Source organism: Cinclus cinclus, chromosome 1, assembly GCF_963662255.1.
Source record: "Cinclus cinclus chromosome 1, bCinCin1.1, whole genome shotgun sequence".
Lineage (NCBI taxonomy): Eukaryota > Metazoa > Chordata > Aves > Passeriformes > Cinclidae > Cinclus > Cinclus cinclus.
In genome coordinates this window covers 140,179,053-140,197,242 of record NC_085046.1, presented here as the reverse complement: position 1 = coordinate 140,197,242, position 18,190 = coordinate 140,179,053, and the positions used below count along the sequence as shown (strand labels likewise).

The following is an 18,190-nucleotide window of genomic DNA, read 5'->3' as shown; positions in this document are numbered from 1 at the left end:
CTAGTCCAACCCACTACCAAGGCAGGGTCACCTAGAACAGGTTGTACATTTTCTGCTTTGAAACAGAAGTGAAACCAAATGGAAAAGTTACGAAGACGCATTCCCACTCTCCCTATGCACAGTCACCAGGACGGGATGCTAACAGAGCACCTCCACAATTACGCTCTCAATGTATTAAGGCGCGGGACCCTAGCTCAGCCGGTTACTGGAAGCACTTCCCTTTCGGGGAGCGGTGACCGAGCTCCTCCCCCGCGCGGGGGCCGGCGGGAGCGGCGGCGGCAGCGATGGAGCCGGTGCTGGGCCCGGAATTCGAGGATTCCCTGTTCGCGCCGAGCCGGGAGCGGCGGGAGCGCGGCGGGGACGGGGCTCCGAGCGGCGCCAGGCACTGCGAGCCCCGCGTGAGGAGCCGGGGCGGCGGGAGTGGCTGGGGCGGCGGGCGGGCCGAGCTGGGCCGTGACGGCTCCGTGAGCGCTCTGTGTGCGCGCAGTGGTTCCACGGCCCGTGACTGCTCTCTGTGTGTGTGCTCTGTGTGCCCGCCGTGGTTCCACGGCCCGTGACTGCTCTCTGTGTGTGTGCTCTGTGTGCCCGCAGTGGTTCCACGGCCCGTGACTGCTCTCTGTGTGTGTGCTCTGTGTGCCCGCAGTGGTTCCACGGCCCGTGACTGCTCTCTGTGTGTGTGCTCTGTGTGCCCGCCGTGGTTCCACGGCCCGTGACTGCTCTCTGTGTGTGTGCTCTGTGTGCCCGCCGTGGTTCCACGGCCCGTGACTGCTCTCTGTGTGTGTGCTCTGTGTGCCCGCCGTGGTTCCACGGCCCGTGACTGCTCTGTGTGTGTGTGCTCTGTGTGCCCGCAGTGGTTCCACGGCCCGTGACTGCTCTCTGTGTGCTCTGTGTGCCCGCAGTGGTTCCACGGCCCGTGACTGCTCTCTGTGTGCTCTGTGTGCCCGCAGTGGTTCCACAGCACGGCTGACGGCGGGGAAGGCGCCGGCGGGGTCACGGGCAGCAAGTTCCGTGCGGACTGGGCGTTCCGGCAGCGGGACTTCGAGGTATTTCCAGGGTTCTCGCACGGGTCGAGGAAGTCGTGGGGACGCGGACGGGGGCGGTCCTGCAGTCCCCGATGTGCTGCGCCAGAGTGAACGTACATGAGGTACCGCGGCCTGCGGGTCTGGTACAAGCTGTACCACGCCCACGTGTCGCGGTTAATCTCGCTTCTGGTTCGTGCTGAACGCGTGGCAGCCCCGGGCAAGGCCGTGTCGGGCCGCGGTGCGGATCTGTGTTCTGATCCATCCGGCAGTCAGCCTGCAGCAAACTGGGCAGGAACGCGGCGCTGCCCCGGAACTGATCCAGGCCATGGCAGCAGTTCGGCCGTGAGCAGAGCGGGTGTCTGTGGCCGGGGAAGTCACGGTCAGAGTTTGGCGTGTGGGTTTCTCAGCGCCTGGGGATAACGGCGCGTCCCACCAAGGCTGTCAGATCGCTGGCACCGCGCGGCTGCGGATCACCTTTCTCAGAGCTCCCCCCGCTGTCCCATGAAAGCTGCAGTGGCTGTCAGGCTCCTGCAGTCGCGGAGCTGCCTCTGCATGACTTGTGCCGGGTCTCTGCGGCCTCCGCTCGCTCCGGAAGGCCGCTTGTACCTTTGCCATGCTGAATGTAGTCCGTGTCTGCTCCTGCCCGCCGTGGTCCCGGACCTCTCCTCACTGCGTATGTCTTGAGCCGCGTTCCTCGTCAGCGATGCTCCCCTGCCTTTTGCAGTCCTAGTTGCAGGGTCTAATCTTTCGTTACCTTGTTTCCTTCTTGAAATCGGCATCTCCAGGCCTTGTTTCTGGTGTGGCTTCTTCTTCTTACGGTTTGCATTATAGGTTCCCTGATTTCAAAGCCCTCCAGTTGACTTCTGACTCTACTCCTTTTACCTTGCCCAATGGATTTGTAGATATTTTTGTATCTCAGCTGGCACTGATTCTGTTGTTACTTCAGCACCACTGCAGCCTTGTGTATACCTGACAGATGTTTTCTAGTCTCAGCTGAGATGCCCTGAAGGGGTTCATAAAAGGGTGCTGATAGCAGAGCTGCCTCAGGCTGTGGTCAGATGTAGCTGCTGACCCCCAGGAAAAGCAGATTTCTCCTTACTGTAGTTCCCAGTCAGGAGAGAAAAACACCTCCTCACATCTGCTAAATAGACCATTACTTCCTAACTCTTTTCTGTTGCAGTAATTCATGTCAGAAATGTTTTCAGTTTTATTGCTAACCTAGATCACTGGTGGAACAAGAACCAGGGCTTGATTGCACATAAAATTACTGATTTGGAAGCACTGACCTTAGAAAGGGGGCTGGAATATGTAAATAAGGGTAGTAATCTCTTCTTTCAGTATCAATTTTTTTTTTTTTTTACTTCAGGATTGGCCACTTGATAGGAAATACCAAGGACAGCAGTGATCTAAACTGTGCTTGTTTTTAGGATACAGATGACTGCAGATTCTGCAGTCATAATGCCTGAACCTTGCCAGGTTATATCCCTTTGTCACATAACAAGGCAAACAGGGTTGTCCTCAACCATCTGATGCATTTTTATCAGTGGCTACTGCATGCACTGGGCAGATGGGAGCTCCCTCTTTCGCTTAAGAATGAATGTGAGCTCAGCATCAGGAAAGAAAAATATTTCAGCCCTTTTACTAGGAAGTATTTAGGGTATTTAGAAGCTCTTTCTGTTAGAACCATTAAAGTTTGCAAGGAATAATTAAAGACTCATTTTGAGAGATGGGAGAATGAATACTGTTCTTTAGTCTTCTCTCTGAGCACTTACACAAAGGGAGAGAAATCAAAATTCCAGACCTAGCTTCACTGAATACTTAATTTAATGTATTTAAATGTTAATTGGAGTCCTGGTGAGTGCCCTGAGCATTAAGCTGCAGAAGTATTGCTCATTCCTGCCTTTTTCCTTAGCCCAGTTAATATTTATTTCAAGTACATTAAAACCAGCCTACAGGAACAGTGGAGATTCACCTTCGTCATGGTATTCTCTGACTTACTGATTATTTGAGGTGAGGTACTTCCAGGTTCAAACCTTCCCATGGAGAATGTCATGGTTTGGAAATAAGGTCCCACAGATTTAGGGTGAGCACTCAGATCATTGATGCCTTGTGTCACATTACCCAGCTCAGTAGATGATCCCTTCTGGATCAGGTGTGGTAGGAGAGAAGTGGACAGATGTGTGGTGAATCCTGCTTGGGCCTAAACATGAGTTAGAATTGAGGATGCTCATCACCATCTAGACTTGGCTGTGTAGTACTGGGGCCTTGTCTCTTGCTCACACAGGTAGTAGCTGAGTCTGGAGAAATGCAAATGTGGACTTGAGGTTCTGAATTCCCTTTGTGACTGTAGTCCTAAAGAAAATGTGCTGTCAGGCTTGCTTTTAAATGCAAATTTCTCCCTATTTTGTTGGCTTTTCTTCCTGTCCACACTCCTAGAAAGCCCTGTGTGAATACTCTGACTGCCTGCTACTCTTACCTGCCAGCAACATTGCAATGAGACGTGATGTCCAGGAGGGCCAGGCTCGGTGTTTATCTCGCCTTGGAAGGCACAAGGAGGCTCTGGATATTGCAGAAAAAATGGTAAATAATGAAGTGGGTTTTTTTAGGCTTTGAACATGAAAACATTGCCACTAGTTCTTTTATATGGACCATTTTCTGGAAAAATAATTTTCATGTGTATAATCCTTCAGGATGTTCAGTGCTCAGAGTATTTGGTAAACAGAGGGTAACTGTCACTGCAGATATAATCACTCTTTAGAAACTGGAACACCCTGTACCACAATGAGCTCCCTGTGCAGGGAAACTGGTAGTCCTGGAAGGGACTAAATATCATGCTCTGCCAGGCAGAATTAATGCAATGTAATAGGAATTATAAGAAAGGGAATAAATGAGTGCTTAAATCTTTCCACTATACAAGTGACAATTCAAAACTCCCTTTCTTTTCCATATACTTGCTGCCAAACTGCCACCAAGAAGAGTATCTAGCCACAAATAGAGTTTTTTCCCATAAAGGAAAAAGTCCAGAGGCTCTGAAGTCTGCTAGAATATTATTGATGCTTTTTATTTTATATAAAAGGTATTTATGATGCAAAGAAAGGCAGCTGTAGAACACTCTGAAGGCAAATAAACAAATGACAGCTTTTAGGACCTTTTTGCCTCAGACTGGGACAAGGCAGCTAGAATGAATGCTGTCAGCTTGATTGTGCAAGATCTGTATCCCATTGTATCATTTTAAATTAAGAGCACCATTCTGTACAGTTCAAAAAATTACCTTGTGGTATTTGTATGTCATTATTTAGGGAGACTTTTTTTTTAGGCTCCGAAGGATGATTCTAATCTACTCCTGTTTTTAATCTATTATCTTTCGTTTCTAGAGAAACAGTGCTACTAACACGGATCACTTAACAACAGTTCTCAACCTGCAGTTTTCCATTTACCAGGGTCTGGAAAATGTAGAAAAAAAGATTATGTGTCTGCAGCAACTGATCTGTTTACATCCTTTCAGTCCCTGGTTCTGGAAGTTACTTGCTGAAGCTTACGTGAGTCTTTTACAGAATTTGTCTTCACTGGTCATTCCAGAAGCAAATCTAAGTCAGTCTGAAGAGGTTTGTGTAAGTAACAGCAGTTTCAAAACATTGACTGGCAGAGAGATTAATTTGCAGCCTCACAGATCAGATGGCCAGAAAGAAGACCCTTGGTTCAGTCTTGTTGCAGAAACAAACGGGAAGAATGCAGTGACTTGTCCCAGCAGCCAAACGGTGAAAGAATTCCTCTACACTTCAGGAGAACTGGAATGGATGGACAAAGAGAAATGTGCAGACTCCAAGTCCTGGAAGCAGAACATGTTAAAAAAAGTTGGGATAAAAGCATGTGCCTCGTTTCTCAGAGCAAGGTAATCCTTCGTATGCTTAGAATAATATTAAGTCCTCTCAGACATGAACAATGTAAAGCATGTTTTTCCCAGTTGTTTTCAGTTTGCATTTTCAATTTAAATGTTTGTTTCAGAGTTGGCAACTCTAACTTAAAAGCACCCTAGTGTTGCTTCAGATCTAAAAATAAAATCTGCTTAGTGTGGTGGCTGTGAAGAGTTTGAATCTGAGTGGAAAGAGTAAACTAGTGTCACACACAGTTGAGAAGTAAAGAGTTTTTTAATGAGCTTATAATGTGTGAATCTTTTCAAGTAAATATATACAAAAGGGTCTGTTCTTCAACAAATGTTCCTGCTAGACCATTGCTGTTCTCTGGTCTGGTATTAAAGATGCAGTAGCAGGAGTGCCCCAAAGGGAGGGCATAGCCAGTCTTCCTTCTGTGAGTGCCACCTGTCTTATTTGCTTGAAGCCTCATGCTTGAGTGAAAATGTATTTTATAATAATACCCCAATCTGCATAATGGATGAGGCTGGAAAATGAACTCTGTGACAACTGATTGACAGGGCTGCATTAAAAATGTTCTTTCCTTTTCCCTCTTCCTAAAACTCTTGCATACAGCAAAAATCCCCAAAACATAATTTTTCAAAGAGATAATTAGGATCTGGTTTTGTTAAAATAATCTTGGATGGTTTTCCCCCCTCTTGCCTCTCAGTAATGTATCAGTCTTTGAATGTTTTTAAAGGCATCTTAAGAATGTCCAGAAAGTGTTTACAGAGAACACTTTATAACTGCCCTGCTGGGGCAAGAGTTAAGAAATGAAAAAAAATTCCGAATAGTAGTTTTTAATTGTGCTCAGACTAAGAGATGAAGATTTGAATTGAAGAAGCTCATTGAATTAGTACTTGATATTGAATGTTGAACATTGAAAGTACATTTATGTTAATAATTTGCATTGCTTGTTTCAGTGTGTATGGTTTAGAACTGAGACAATTATAAATGGTGGCATTTCCTTGCTTGGCTGCACAGTTTCAGAGTGTTACTGTGGTTTACATTTGCAGATACACTTGTCCCAGAAAAGCTTCTCCCCTGCCCAAGGCTTATGCAGGTTGTCTAATATTTTCAGGTCTGTTGGATTTGAAGTGGGATGTAGATTTTTGTATAAATGTGTGTGCAGGATAAGTTACAACTGGAAAAGGGATGTTAGTATTGTTTTTTGTAGGAAATAAGGTTCTCTGGCAATGCATCATGAATAATTGATTCTCATTGTTTTGAAAAAAAAGGAGGTTTTTGTTTAATTTTCATTGAAAATTCATTCTTTTTTATACTATGTTGATGCTAATTTTGAAACAAAAATACTTTAAAAATATTTTCCATTTTTACTTGGAACCAACAAATCATCTGTAAATTCAGTGAAGTTTTAACTGAGAAAATCAGAGTTATAAATGTTGATGCCTGTAGTATTTAAATGAAAGTTTTAATCTCAGATCTTGAGTCTTTTCCTTAAATATGCACATCACTGTTGTAACACCAATTTCTCTTAACTTCAGTAAATGGGATAAAAAATTTTGCTGTTTTTCTTTTTGTATAAAGCTTGAATTACACACATTTTCAGTAACAATACTGCTAAGTTCTAATGGTCCCTTGGTTAAATATTGTAGAATGATAGAATTCCAGGGTTGGAAGGGACCTCAAGGGTCATCCTTTCTTGGCAAAAACATGAACTAGGCAAGATGGCCCAGCACCCAGTCTAGCTGAATCTAAAAAATGTCCCACAGTATGAAATCCACAACTTTCTTGAGATTATTCCAATCTCATTGTGAAATACTTTCATCTTGTGTCCAGTTGGAATCTCCCCAAAATTAACATTATACCTATTGTCCCTCATCTTTCCATGTGGCTCCCTGTATAAAGCGAGTCTCCATCTTCTTTGTAGCCACTCTTTAAATACTGAAACATGGTGAGGAGGTTTCCCCTAAGCCTTCTTGTTTCAAGTTTGGACAAACCCAGTTGTCTCAGCCTGCTCCCAAATGGCAAGGCTTACCAGGCCTTTGATCACCTCTGTAGCCCTTTTCTAGACTCCAGTGAATTCTCTAAAACTAATAATTATATCAGCAATAATGCCCATTGTGAATTTCAGTGAGTTCACAGGAGATCATGCAATGTGTCTCTCTGTTCCTAGAACTGTAAAATAGGCATAATACTGTTAATTTATCTGACAGTGGATTTGAGACAAATGTATAGACACCTGGATATTTCCTCTGCTGACCTGTTTTACAGCCCTTGTATGAAGGGGACTCTGGAAACTGCCACTTTTCTTGCTGGTTGAGCAGCTGGTGATGGGGCCCTGTGTGACATCAACCTCTGTCATGAGCAGAGTGTGTAACCTTTAACCAGTTCATGGTTGTGACTTCTGTGGCACTGCCTGGAACATAAAACTGGTGAACACTTTTAGAAAATTATGCAGGGTTGGCCTGTGTGGGAAGGCTGTTTGATATTTGTCCAAACCCTCACATTTGTAGCTTTTCAAGTTCCATAGGCAAAAATGTGGTGCTGTCTTTGTTAGGCTGTAGTAAGGACATGGGGCACCTGATGACTCACAGGTCCAAGCCTCACTTTTGAATGGTGTGATGAATATATGGGGACAAAAATGTTTGCGTGGAGCAACCAGAGCTGTTGTCATATTATTTTTCAAAAATAACTTCTCAGTAGTTCTATAGCACAGATATACAATATCCATGGTAGATTGATACACATGTATTGACTTCTTTGCAGTAGGCAAAAGTCAGGAAGAAGAGCTGTTTTAAAGTATTAAGTGTTAATTAAAGTATTAAACATTTTGGTTGTTTTTAGGTCTGCTGACTTACTCTTTTTCCAGCTGTGCCAATTTTTAGCTGCCTTTCTCATTCCAGGCTTTTACTTCAGCTTACCCAGTCACAACAGTTGTCCTTTGTGCTGGAGAATAACAGAAAAGGTCAAAAAGAAATTGATGACAAAGTGGCTCTACTTGGTTTTGATGAAGACTCCTTGTTGTTGATGACCAAAGTAAGAGGATACTTCATTGTGTGCAGGGTCTCAGTTTTCTGTGTGGGCTGATTGTCCTCAAAGCATGACACTCCCTGAGCTAATTAACCGTGCCAGGAAGCACGGGGAATTAATTAACTGGGGCGGGCTGCTGGCAGGGTGTAATCTGGAACTGTCAGAGGTGCCTGTAGAGCCCTGGCCTGTGTCACACAGGTGGATCTCTGATCTGCTGAGATTCTGCTTTCAGGAATGTGCAGTGTTAATAAGTTTCTTACTGGACTTGTATTTGCAGATGCATCAGCACTGTGCATTTCCTGGGATGCACATTTTATCTCAGGAGTTTTAGATGCCCCAAAGTGAATCACTAGTTTGACATGGAAGTAAAGATTACTTTGATGGCCACAGCAGTATTAAACACTTACATAAAAAGTATTAAATATTTCTGGAAAAAGCCAGAGACTTTCTTTTGCATTTCTTTGTTTTGTTTAATGTACTGGGTTCTAGTTTAAAAAAAATAACAGAGGAGAGAAATATTTAATCTCTTCATAGAGATTAAATATTTTTAGTGTTTTTTAAGGAGCTTCTGACAATTTATCATAGTGAATATTAGGACATGTAAAATGAAGCCAGCGAGCTTCTAACTGCTGTCATCATTACAGCTTTAAGTTAGTGACAGCCAAGCCACTGCCCGGCTGCATCCATGAGAGGGCAGTAGCACACAGGCTACCTCAGGGTTGGGAAAGGCTGGGAAAATAAACTTCTTTCCTCCCTTGTTCGGACATGCCCCAGGAGTTCAGTGTTGATGCTGATGCAAGGTGAGCACTGAATGCAGAGCTGGCATTGAGATTTCTGCTGCTATTCAGAGTGAAGACCGCATGTGCAAGTGCAGACAGAAACTGGAGGGGCTGTGCAGCACTGAGCTTTGGTCTCAGCTCTCTTTGCATGCAGAATGCCAGGGCAGGCATCTTCATCATGGTTTGGAAACTTCTCCAGGATGGTGTGTGGATCATGTGACAAGGGCTTTGCCTGTAAAGGCTGGTATTCATGCCATGTGTAATGGGGTTATTTTCTGCAAGCTGTTTTCTTGATTCACTTCTTTCTGACTCTTTTTGCAGGCTATGGGGCAGGATCTTATACCAGAAAAACTGAAAGAGGAATTTCAGGGTGAGGTAAAATGCATAGGCCCTTCAGCATTGTCATCACTGATAACTGCTTCAGTCATGGAATTTGAAATTAAATGGTTTGGTAATCTCCAAGATGATTTATGTCACTTTGACAGACAATTTTATTCAGATATTTATCTCCCACCTTCAGTAACATAGATGTTTTGTTGTAATTATTCTTGTACCTCCAAATGATTACGGCATGATACATGCAATAAAGTTCATACTATATTTTTTAAGAATTCTTATTGTATTTCTTTTAAGAATATATATGAATCTCCATATTTAAACTCTTAACTTTCCATCCTTTTCTTCGTTCACTGATTTGTTTGTGTTTAAAATTATAATGAACACAGTGTAAAATAAAGCTTTCAGATGCAGCTTTCCATCATAATCCTCACCAATTTGTGCTTGAAGTGCCTGTGATTTTTTTGAGATCTGCAGTGCTGGTGAGATGGAAGCTTCCTTTCTGATATCCAATTTGAAGGTTTCCTGGTATCATATTAGAAGTGTTGCATTTAGAGCCATGGAATTAGCCATTTTCTTAAGTAATTTATTATTTCTTGATTAACATTATAGTGATTTTCTGTTCAGAGATGGATAGCTAGAAATCTCAAATTTATTTATGCTGAGAAATTGTCAACAATAACAATTACATATCTTTTAGTAATGAATTCTAAGTAATAAATATTTAACTTAAAAGTAGGACATTTTTTCTCTTTTTGAAGCCAAGTGTTTGTTGCAGGCATCAGCAAGCTATGGTCTTGTGTTCAGTGTGCTTAGATGAGAAGGAAAAAACTGACAAGGTTGTTTATATGTACTGAAGAATGTTTAGTCAGATCATATCCTTTGTAGAAGCCTGCAAGGAAGATCTTTGCTGTGAAAACTGGCAGTGTTGTTTCTGCCTCATCCAGCTCCTTCTGTTGTGCTTTCATTTGACAGTGACAACACTTTGCTTTGCTTTCTCAAACACTGGTGCTCTGTGCTTTGGGCATCTAGAAGAGGGCAAAGATCCTCCTGTAGTTTCTTTCACTTGAAATAGTTTACATTTCAGACATACAAGGTGTGCTCTTCCCCTGTCTTCTCTTAAAATGTGAGACTTAATTTTTCTGTAGCCTTCTGCAGACATGTTCTATAATGGATATAGTTTAAAACCAGGAGTCTCTTAGACATACTTTTGCTGCCCCTTTTCTTCATGTGTTCCTGTGTTTTCTTTCTGGAGTATTAAAGAGTGCCAAAACCTTAAATAATTCACAATTGAATGATGATTCACCATGGATTGTATCTACTACTTTCAGATGAATTTTAAAGCTTTAAGATACTGATTAGGGAACCTATCATGAATCATAGAATGGTTTGGATTGGAAGGGACCTTAAAGATCATCTAGTTCCAACCCCACTGCCACAGGCAGGAACACCTTCCACTAGACCTCTCCAGGCGTCCTATTTTAGTATCTCACTGTTCTCACAGCAAAGAATTTCTTCCTAATATCTAGTCTAAATCTGCCCTCATTAAGTTTGAATCCATTCTCCCTTGCCTTGTGACTACAGGCCTTTGTAAAAGGTCGCTCTCCAGCTCTCTTGTATCCTCCTTTATGTATGGGAAAGCCCCAAGGAGATCTCCCCAGAGTTTTCACCAGGCTGCAGAGACCACTTGTCTCAGCCTTTCCTCATAGGAAAGGTGCTCCATCCCTCTGAACATCTTTGTGGCCTCCTCTGGACTCACTTCAGCAGGGCCATGTCCTTCCTATGCTGAGGACCACAGAGCTGGGTGCAGCACTGCAGGTGGAGTCTCACCAAAGCAGAGCAGAGAAGCAGAATCCCCTCCCTCACCCTACTGTCCACGGGACTTTAGATGCAGCCCAGGACACGCTTGGCCTTCTGGGCTGCACATGTCCATGGCTGGGTCATGCCCAGCCTCTCATCCAGCTGCATCCCCAGGTCTCAGCAGGGCTGAGATGTGTTCATCCCCCAGCCTGGATTGATACTAGGGGTTGCCCCTGCCCAGATGCAGCATCTTGCACTTGGTCTTGTTAAACCTCATGAGATTCTTGAGCTTGTCCAGGTCCCTCTGGATGGCATCCCATCCTCCAGGTGTGTCAACTGCTCCACTCAGCTTGGTGTCACCTGCTAACTCGCTGAGGGTGCACTCAATCCCTTCATCTGCGTGACTGATGAAGAGATTGAACCCTTGGTGTGGTTTAGCTCTCTGCTAAGTTGACTGAAACTTCTCCAGAAAAGTGGAATATTGCCTTCAGCCACATCAAATTACTTTTGATAGTTTGGTGAGTTAATGTGATTAAACCACATCCTGGTCAACTGGTTACAAAAGATGATGACTTGGCAAGTATCCTTGGGTGAGCATTAGTGCACTCATAATGTGCCACAGAAGATTTGGTTTAGTCATGCGTGTGCTTTGCTAGGTGGAAACTTTTGTGTGCTTTTATGCAGTGCTATAGTCAGGTGGCAACGAAGCCCGCTTGTAGGGCTGGGGATGCTTTTAAGACTAAGAGGTGTTGTAATTCTTCAGAAGAGACCGTCCACAATGTGTTGTAAATTAATTACAATGTTGGCATCAACAGGACAATCTTACAGCAAAGACAGCAAACGTGGAAAGCTTAATGCTAAATATGTCAGCAAACAAATGAAACATGGACATCTCCCATTTCTTAAACTGAAGGTCATGAGTAGCCATATAAAAAGGCTGTAATTTATTTTGTCTCAGTTGTTAGGACATCAGAACACAGCTTTTGTGGGAACAGGTCTATATAGACATTTAATGGAAACTCACTAAATTATTTGGCTTCACAAATAGCATTGGAACTATTTTAGCAGTAAATTAAATACTTGCCAAATGTCATTTTGTGACTGAGGTGTCCAAAATATAAAGCAGCTAGCCAAGGTGATTTGGAAACTTTTTTGTTGTCTGTGCAGATTGTTTGACTTGACATTGTTTCTTAAGCTGGGAACACAAAGGTTAACTCCCCACTGGCTCCAGGAGTTAAAGAGAAGCGGTAGCTTGTAACTTTTTGTTGTGTCCCCTGCCCTGTTGTTGGGCAGGGGAAAGTTAAAAGGTTTGTGAGCACTGGCCTTTCAGGCATTTAGCTTCATGGTTTCTCACAGAAACCTGTAGTTTCCAGCTGGTATAAAAAGACCAGGAGAACAGCTCAGACTTTTTCCACAGGCTTTATTATAGTCTGTGAAGGGGTCAGGCTACACATCCAAAGATGGGGGATCACACATGTAATTTTATAGGGACTGGGGAGATCACAAGTAAACCAATGGAAAACAGGGTTAACACATTTTTGGCCAACTACATTATCTTTATTTCTTCGGGACAACCAATTATAAAGAACCAAACCGAACCAATAATATTCTAAAAAGATAAGAAGAAGAGCTTACATTTTTCTAACATGAGTCATTCTAAGCAAGTAGTTTTTCTTATCTCAAAGGAGGTTCCGGGGCTGTCGAAGGGCTGTCTGCAGAGGGATTCATCTCCTCTACAATAGCTCTTAGGAGCAGGCAGTATTTTCTAAAACAACATGAACCAAAAGTGTTGGTTTTAACTACTGCAAAGAAAAGAAGATGAATGCTGTTCTGAACGTGTCACGTAGTTGCTGTTCCAAAAAACCAGCATTTATTGCACTGGGGCTACAAAATGTTCCTTTGTCCCATTTTTGCCTGGCTATCTCTCAGCTACTTTGGTTCCTCCTTTTTTGGCCTGCCTCTCCCTTTTCTGTGCCTCTTCTAACTCCAGTTTTCTGTTTCTGATCATGTCTCAGAAGGGGCTTTACATTTCCATTTTGCATGGAATGCTTCATTGTTGCTTCTATGTTCTGCATAATTTTACATCTGCCTGTAATAGATTTCCTCATCATTTGGCTTTTATGATATTATTGTTGGTATTAGTATATGCATCAGCACTCGATTCTGAGTTAAACAGCAAATTTTAGTATTGCAAATTGCAAGTGAGGATCCATTGACAGTTACTGAGTTTTGATTTTGTTATTTTAACACTTGCTTGTGGTACAGGTGCTTTGGGAAGGACCCTCTGCTGCTGGTTCTGATGCTCCTGAAATGATCACTGTCTGCAAACACCATTGTGTGTCTTGCTATTGAGTGTTTAAATGCTGCTGGCTTTGAGGTGAGGGAGTGCTTTTAGTGCTGTAATTAGTAATGTTAACAAAGCTTTCATCACAGAATCATTGAATGATTTGGGTTGGAAAGGAACTTCAAAGGTCATCCAGTCCCAGCCTTCCTGCCTGGGGGGGTGGCAGGGAACTTTCCACTCCACCAGGTTGCTCAAAGCCCCATCCAACGTGACCTTGAACACTGCCAGTGATGGGGCGTCCGTAACTTCTCTGGGTAACCTGTTCCAGTGCCTCACCGCCCTAACAATAAAAAACTTCTTCCTTGTGTCTAGACTAAATCTACCTTCTTTCGATTTAAAACCTGTCATCCTCTCACTGGCTGGGCAGTTGACCTTGGCCTGCTGCCAGGTGCCCACCCTGACACTTTATCACTCCCTCCCCCCAGCACCACAGGGAAGGAGAAAGTAAGATGGACAGAAAAAAGACCTGTGGTTCACAAAAAAGGCAGTTTAATAGAGAAAAAGCAAAGGCTGCACAAGTAAACAAAGCAAAACTATTTATTTATTCTCTATTTTCATCAGCAGGCAGTCATTGTAAAAGTGAGGAATCAAGGGTTCTAACATGGAGTCCTGCTTGTGCTCCCAGCTTAGAGCTTTATTGCTGGCAATAGCAAAGGGGTTTTAGGTAGTGCCAGCTTCTCCTGCCTTCTTTCTGGTACAGATACACAAGCTAGACGAAAAATGCAACTAAACCCATTTTGATAGCAATCTGGGAAGCGTGGTGGGACTCTGTGGGCTCCCCACCTGGTGAAGGTAGCGATGGTATATGACACAGCCAGTACTGGGTGAGTTCACCCAGTAGAGGTTCTTTTGATGTGAGTCAGTTGGCCTTCCTGCCTCATAGGTGATACATTGTAAGGCAGAATTGCCTCATCCAGCAAATCCCTGTTCACTATTCCCCCTTCTTGTCCATCACAGGACAAGCTGGAAATAATTTCCAAGATCTTTTGCTCTGTCACCTCCCCAGCAATGGAGGTGCAGTTGGCAGGCCTAGTAGGGGTCCTGGAAAAGGAGAAGGAGTATGGTGTGCAATGGTTGAGGGAGGAGTAACACCTGCATGGTCTTTGTTTTCTAGGAGGAATAACAGGGTAAGATCCAGGGAACTGTCTGTCTCATGAAGAAAAGAAAAGCAAAAAAACCCCAAAAAACCAGCAGCCTGTGGAAGAACTGGCAGACTGGTAACAATGGACATGGAGAAGGCTGAGGTATTCAATGAGTTTTCTGCCTCAGGTTTCACTGGCAACTTCTCCTCTTACGCCTCTTGAGCCAATGGCTCTCAAGGCAGGGACTGGGGAAGCAAAGTCCCTCCTACTGTAAGAGAAGATCAGGGTCAAGAGTACCTGAGGAACCTGAACATACCTAAGTCTCTGGGACCTGGTGAGATGTATCCAAGAATCCTGAGGGAATTGGCTGGTGTAGTTACCAAGCCATTCTCCATGGTATTTGAAGTCATGGAAGTCAGGTGAAGTCCCAGGTGACTGGAAGCAGCCTGTGGGATAAACAATCAGTGAAATTCTCCCAGGTTCACAGGCAGCAAATACAGGGAATGTCCTCGAGCACAGGCTCCTCTGGGTGCCTCCAGTGTGAGCAGCAATTGCTGGTGGGATCCAGTGGGAGGTGTATGTCTGGGCACCAGGATGCACATTCCAAACCACCTTAATGGGCAGCACTTGCTCACACGACCAGCTGGAAGACCTGCAGGGCTGTTTCTGGTTGGGGAAGGGACACAGGGACAGTCTGGAAAACCCCAGCCAAGCCCAGCCTATTCATCCAGCTTAGTTCCAGGGTGTGAACGCAGGGGCAGCTGTGGGTTCCTGGTGCCCTGCAAAACATCCTTTCCTGCTGTGTAACAGTGCCTTGGGCAGTGGCATTTGCCTACTCTCTGCTCCCCGTGGTGAGGACATGCACAGAACCAGCTCTGACAGAAGTGTCCTCATCGCTGTCACCACCAGTGGTGCTCTGGCAGGGTAGAGTTGCTCTCCTGAAAGCTCTGGGGCTTCTTTTAGGCTCTGCAGAGGCCCACATGGGGACTTAATTGCCCTCCAGAGTGCTCTGAGACCTTACCTGGGCTTTGCTGGGACACATTGGAGGCCCCTTCTGCCCTCCACAGGTCCTCCCATTCTAAAGAAGTCTAAACATCCCCAAAAAAAACCACTTAATTATAAATTCACTTCTGTAAATAATCTGGAGGTTGGTATAGGTTACATTTAATCAAGCTTTTAGCCCCACCTAGATCATCTTCCTTCAAAATAGGACAAAATAGGAGGGCAGCAGGGGGAATCCAGCAAAACCTCAGCAAAGGCCAGATGAGAGCCTGAGTCACTACGGAGGGTAATGAGTGGCCTTTGCAGGGTGTGTGCACAGAGCTGAGTGCAGCACTGCAGTGGGGTCTCACTGGAACAGAACAGAGCAGAGCAGAGGGGCAGAATCCCCTCCCTTACCCTGCTGCCCGTGGGGCTTTGGATCCAGCCCAGGGCATGTTTGGCCTTCAGGGCTGCATGTGCCCAGTGATAGCTCATGTCCAGTAAACCATCCAGTATTCCTGTGTTCTCCTCTGGGTTGCTCTGAATCCATTCATCCCCTGCTCTGCACAGGTACTGTGGATTGCCCCAGCCCAGCTGCAGGACCTTGCACTTGACCTTGTTGAACTTCATGGGGTTCATGTGGGCCTACAGCCCATCCAGCTCCCTGTGGACAACATCCCTTCCTTCAAGTGACTCACCTGCAGCAGTCAGCTTGCTGTCACCCTCAGATCTGTGGAGGGTGCATGGTGTGGTAGCTGAGCTTATCTCAGCCCTTCCCTTGCTGCAGATGGACAGGGCAGGTCAGCACCTGCCATGGCCTTCATGAGTTTCTGCAGCTTCCTATAAACCTTGTCCTTTATCACTAAGTTGTGAGGGCCTGTTAGGATTTTTAGCATAACTCATTGCTGAAATTGTAAACTGACTGTTTTCCATCAAAACTGAAATTTCATTCACTTGATGTTCAAGTTCAGACGTTGTCTGAACCAACACAAGCTGTTTTCCTGATCCAGCTGAAATTAACTCACAGTGGTTCTTCTGGATTACTAGTTTGAACATTATCTATTTTTCATTACCTGTATTCTCCAAAACTTTTGTAGGCGAACTGTCTTGCCCCACAGAGGTGAAACGAGCTCCTTCACGGACTTCACAGGACATGGCCTGAAGAAATCAAGGTCTACAAACTTCTCACATTCCCCTCTGTACCACCCCAGCTGGGCCACAACATGATCAGCGAAATGAACCACATTTAGAAGGAAAACCTTAATTAGTCTGTTAGGACACCTTAATTCTGTTCCTTTTGATTTCAGAAGAAACAAAGTATGTTTCTTCTTCATCTGGGCTTTGACTGCATGGGACTCATTCAATTTTTGAAAGAGAATAGAGTAAGGTGTACAGGGCAAGAGAATATGAAGAAAAAAGGTCTTTTATTTGAATGATTGCTATGTTCAGATAATGAAGTAGAATTATCATAGGAATGAAAATCAAATTTCCTTTCTCCCCGAGGAATCAAAAAAAAGTTTCTATGTACAAAATTTACAATTATATGTAATAATTGATTATTATCATTATTATTATCATTATTATTATTATTTACTCCAAAATTTGGTATTATCGGTTAAAACACCCATACTGCAGCTAGAGCAGGATGCGTCCATCCTGTACCTTCTCCAATGTTCTTTAAACTTTATAGGTATGCTTCCAAAATGATTGCTCTTCCAAGGATGAGAAACCTTCTTCACCTGCATACAATAATCATCATCCACAGTCTACATAATTAAATTGTATTCCTTTTTGAGCAGGTGAGAAGTCAGGGAAAACAGGCCAGAGGTGCAAGTGTTCAGGGTTCTGTTTTCTGTTAGAGGCAGATAAAAGATGATGCAAAGCAGGTGTGGGGAAAAAAAAATCAACAGCTGTTAGACATCTTTGGATGGAAATCCTTTGTTTCATGAATTTTCTTACTTTTGCTTACTTAGTAAGCTTCCTTAGTTTTCATGGATTATTTGCAGAAAGTTTTTCTGGTTTGATTCAAGCTGCTGAACCTCTGTAACTCCCTTTGTAACTCTAGTCCATGGGCAATACAAACATCCAGTTTATCTTCAAAACTTAGAGGCCACAGAAAGGATTTCAAAGATCCATTAAATGAATTGGAACTCAGTCCTGGTGTGTTATGAGAAGGACTTCACTTCTTTAACTCAGCTTCCTTTTTCAGTCTGACCCTTCACAGCTGCTCTGCGTAAGGAAAGTTGCCCTGAGCTGGTAGGATTGGAGGGATTGTTCTGGGACACACCCGTGTTGCTGACCAGTGGAAGTGGAAGTATGGTGAATGTGAGGTGTCTTCCATGAGATGGAAGGGTGCCAGGCCCCTTCCTAAGAATCCTTGGGAACAGCCATCCTTGCTGTGCAGCGTAAGCAGAGAGAGCTCAGAGACACTGCTGTGGCAGGACCTGTGCTTCCCTGCCAGCCTGAAGGCAGTCCCCCTAAATCAAGATTAAGGTTTGATGAGAGCACAAAGGTAGGCTGCTGCTGCCAGCATTGTCTCTGTTTGCTGTGGAAATAGGAGCCTTCAGTCTCTTTATTCAAGTGCATAAAATGCATAGTAGTAAACTGTGCCTTACCCTCTTTTCAGTTGCCTGGACATAAGAAAAACAGTTACTGTCCTGGTACACAAATACGCTCCCAAGGGCAGGTGATAGGCAGCAGCAGTGTTGCACTGAGCAGCATTATTCAGATGTGTTCTTCCTGGGATCCTGATGCACCTGAGGTTCACACATTAGCAGCCTTGGCTTTTTAATCAGGGAAATGAAGCATCCATAAGCAACAAAACACGAGGCTTGAAATCATCCTCATTTGTATTATACAGAATTTCTATATTCATCAGTACACAAGCGATTGCTAAACAGGTCCTCACTACATTTACTTGCATTTCCAAACGAGGTGGTTA

The 18,190-nt window shown here is 44.1% G+C and overlaps 1 protein-coding gene across 2 annotated transcripts; it reads left to right on the top strand.

Moving 5' to 3' along the window:
- Positions 1–283: 283 nt before the first annotated feature.
- C1H8orf76 (chromosome 1 C8orf76 homolog) lies at positions 284–9,271 on the top strand. 2 transcript variants are annotated; one of them, XM_062503784.1, is made up of 6 exons: positions 284–398; positions 948–1,043; positions 3,459–3,602; positions 4,397–4,914; positions 7,801–7,933; positions 9,028–9,271. In XM_062503784.1, exons 1-6 carry the CDS (start codon positions 285–287, stop codon positions 9,232–9,234), a joined length of 1,212 nt encoding a protein of 403 aa, XP_062359768.1. In that variant the 5' UTR covers position 284; the 3' UTR covers positions 9,235–9,271. The 2 variants fall into 2 exon arrangements, with proteins under 2 accessions (XP_062359768.1, XP_062359779.1); XM_062503795.1 differs by lacking the exon at positions 9,028–9,271 and adding an exon at positions 8,702–8,774.
- Positions 9,272–18,190: the final 8,919 nt, after the last annotated feature.

What these genes read in the sequence shown, in the direction of transcription:
- C1H8orf76 (XM_062503784.1), top strand. Translation starts at nt 285, where the DNA reads ATGGAGCCGGTGCTGGGCCCGGAATTCGAGGATTCCCTGTTCGCGCCG. An exon ending in TCCGGCAGCGGGACTTCGAG is followed by an intron (nt 1,044 to 3,458) that starts GTATTTCCAGGG and finishes CCACACTCCTAG; the next exon opens with AAAGCCCTGTGTGAATACTC. An exon ending in TGGATATTGCAGAAAAAATG is followed by an intron (nt 3,603 to 4,396) that starts GTAAATAATGAA and finishes TTTCGTTTCTAG; the next exon opens with AGAAACAGTGCTACTAACAC.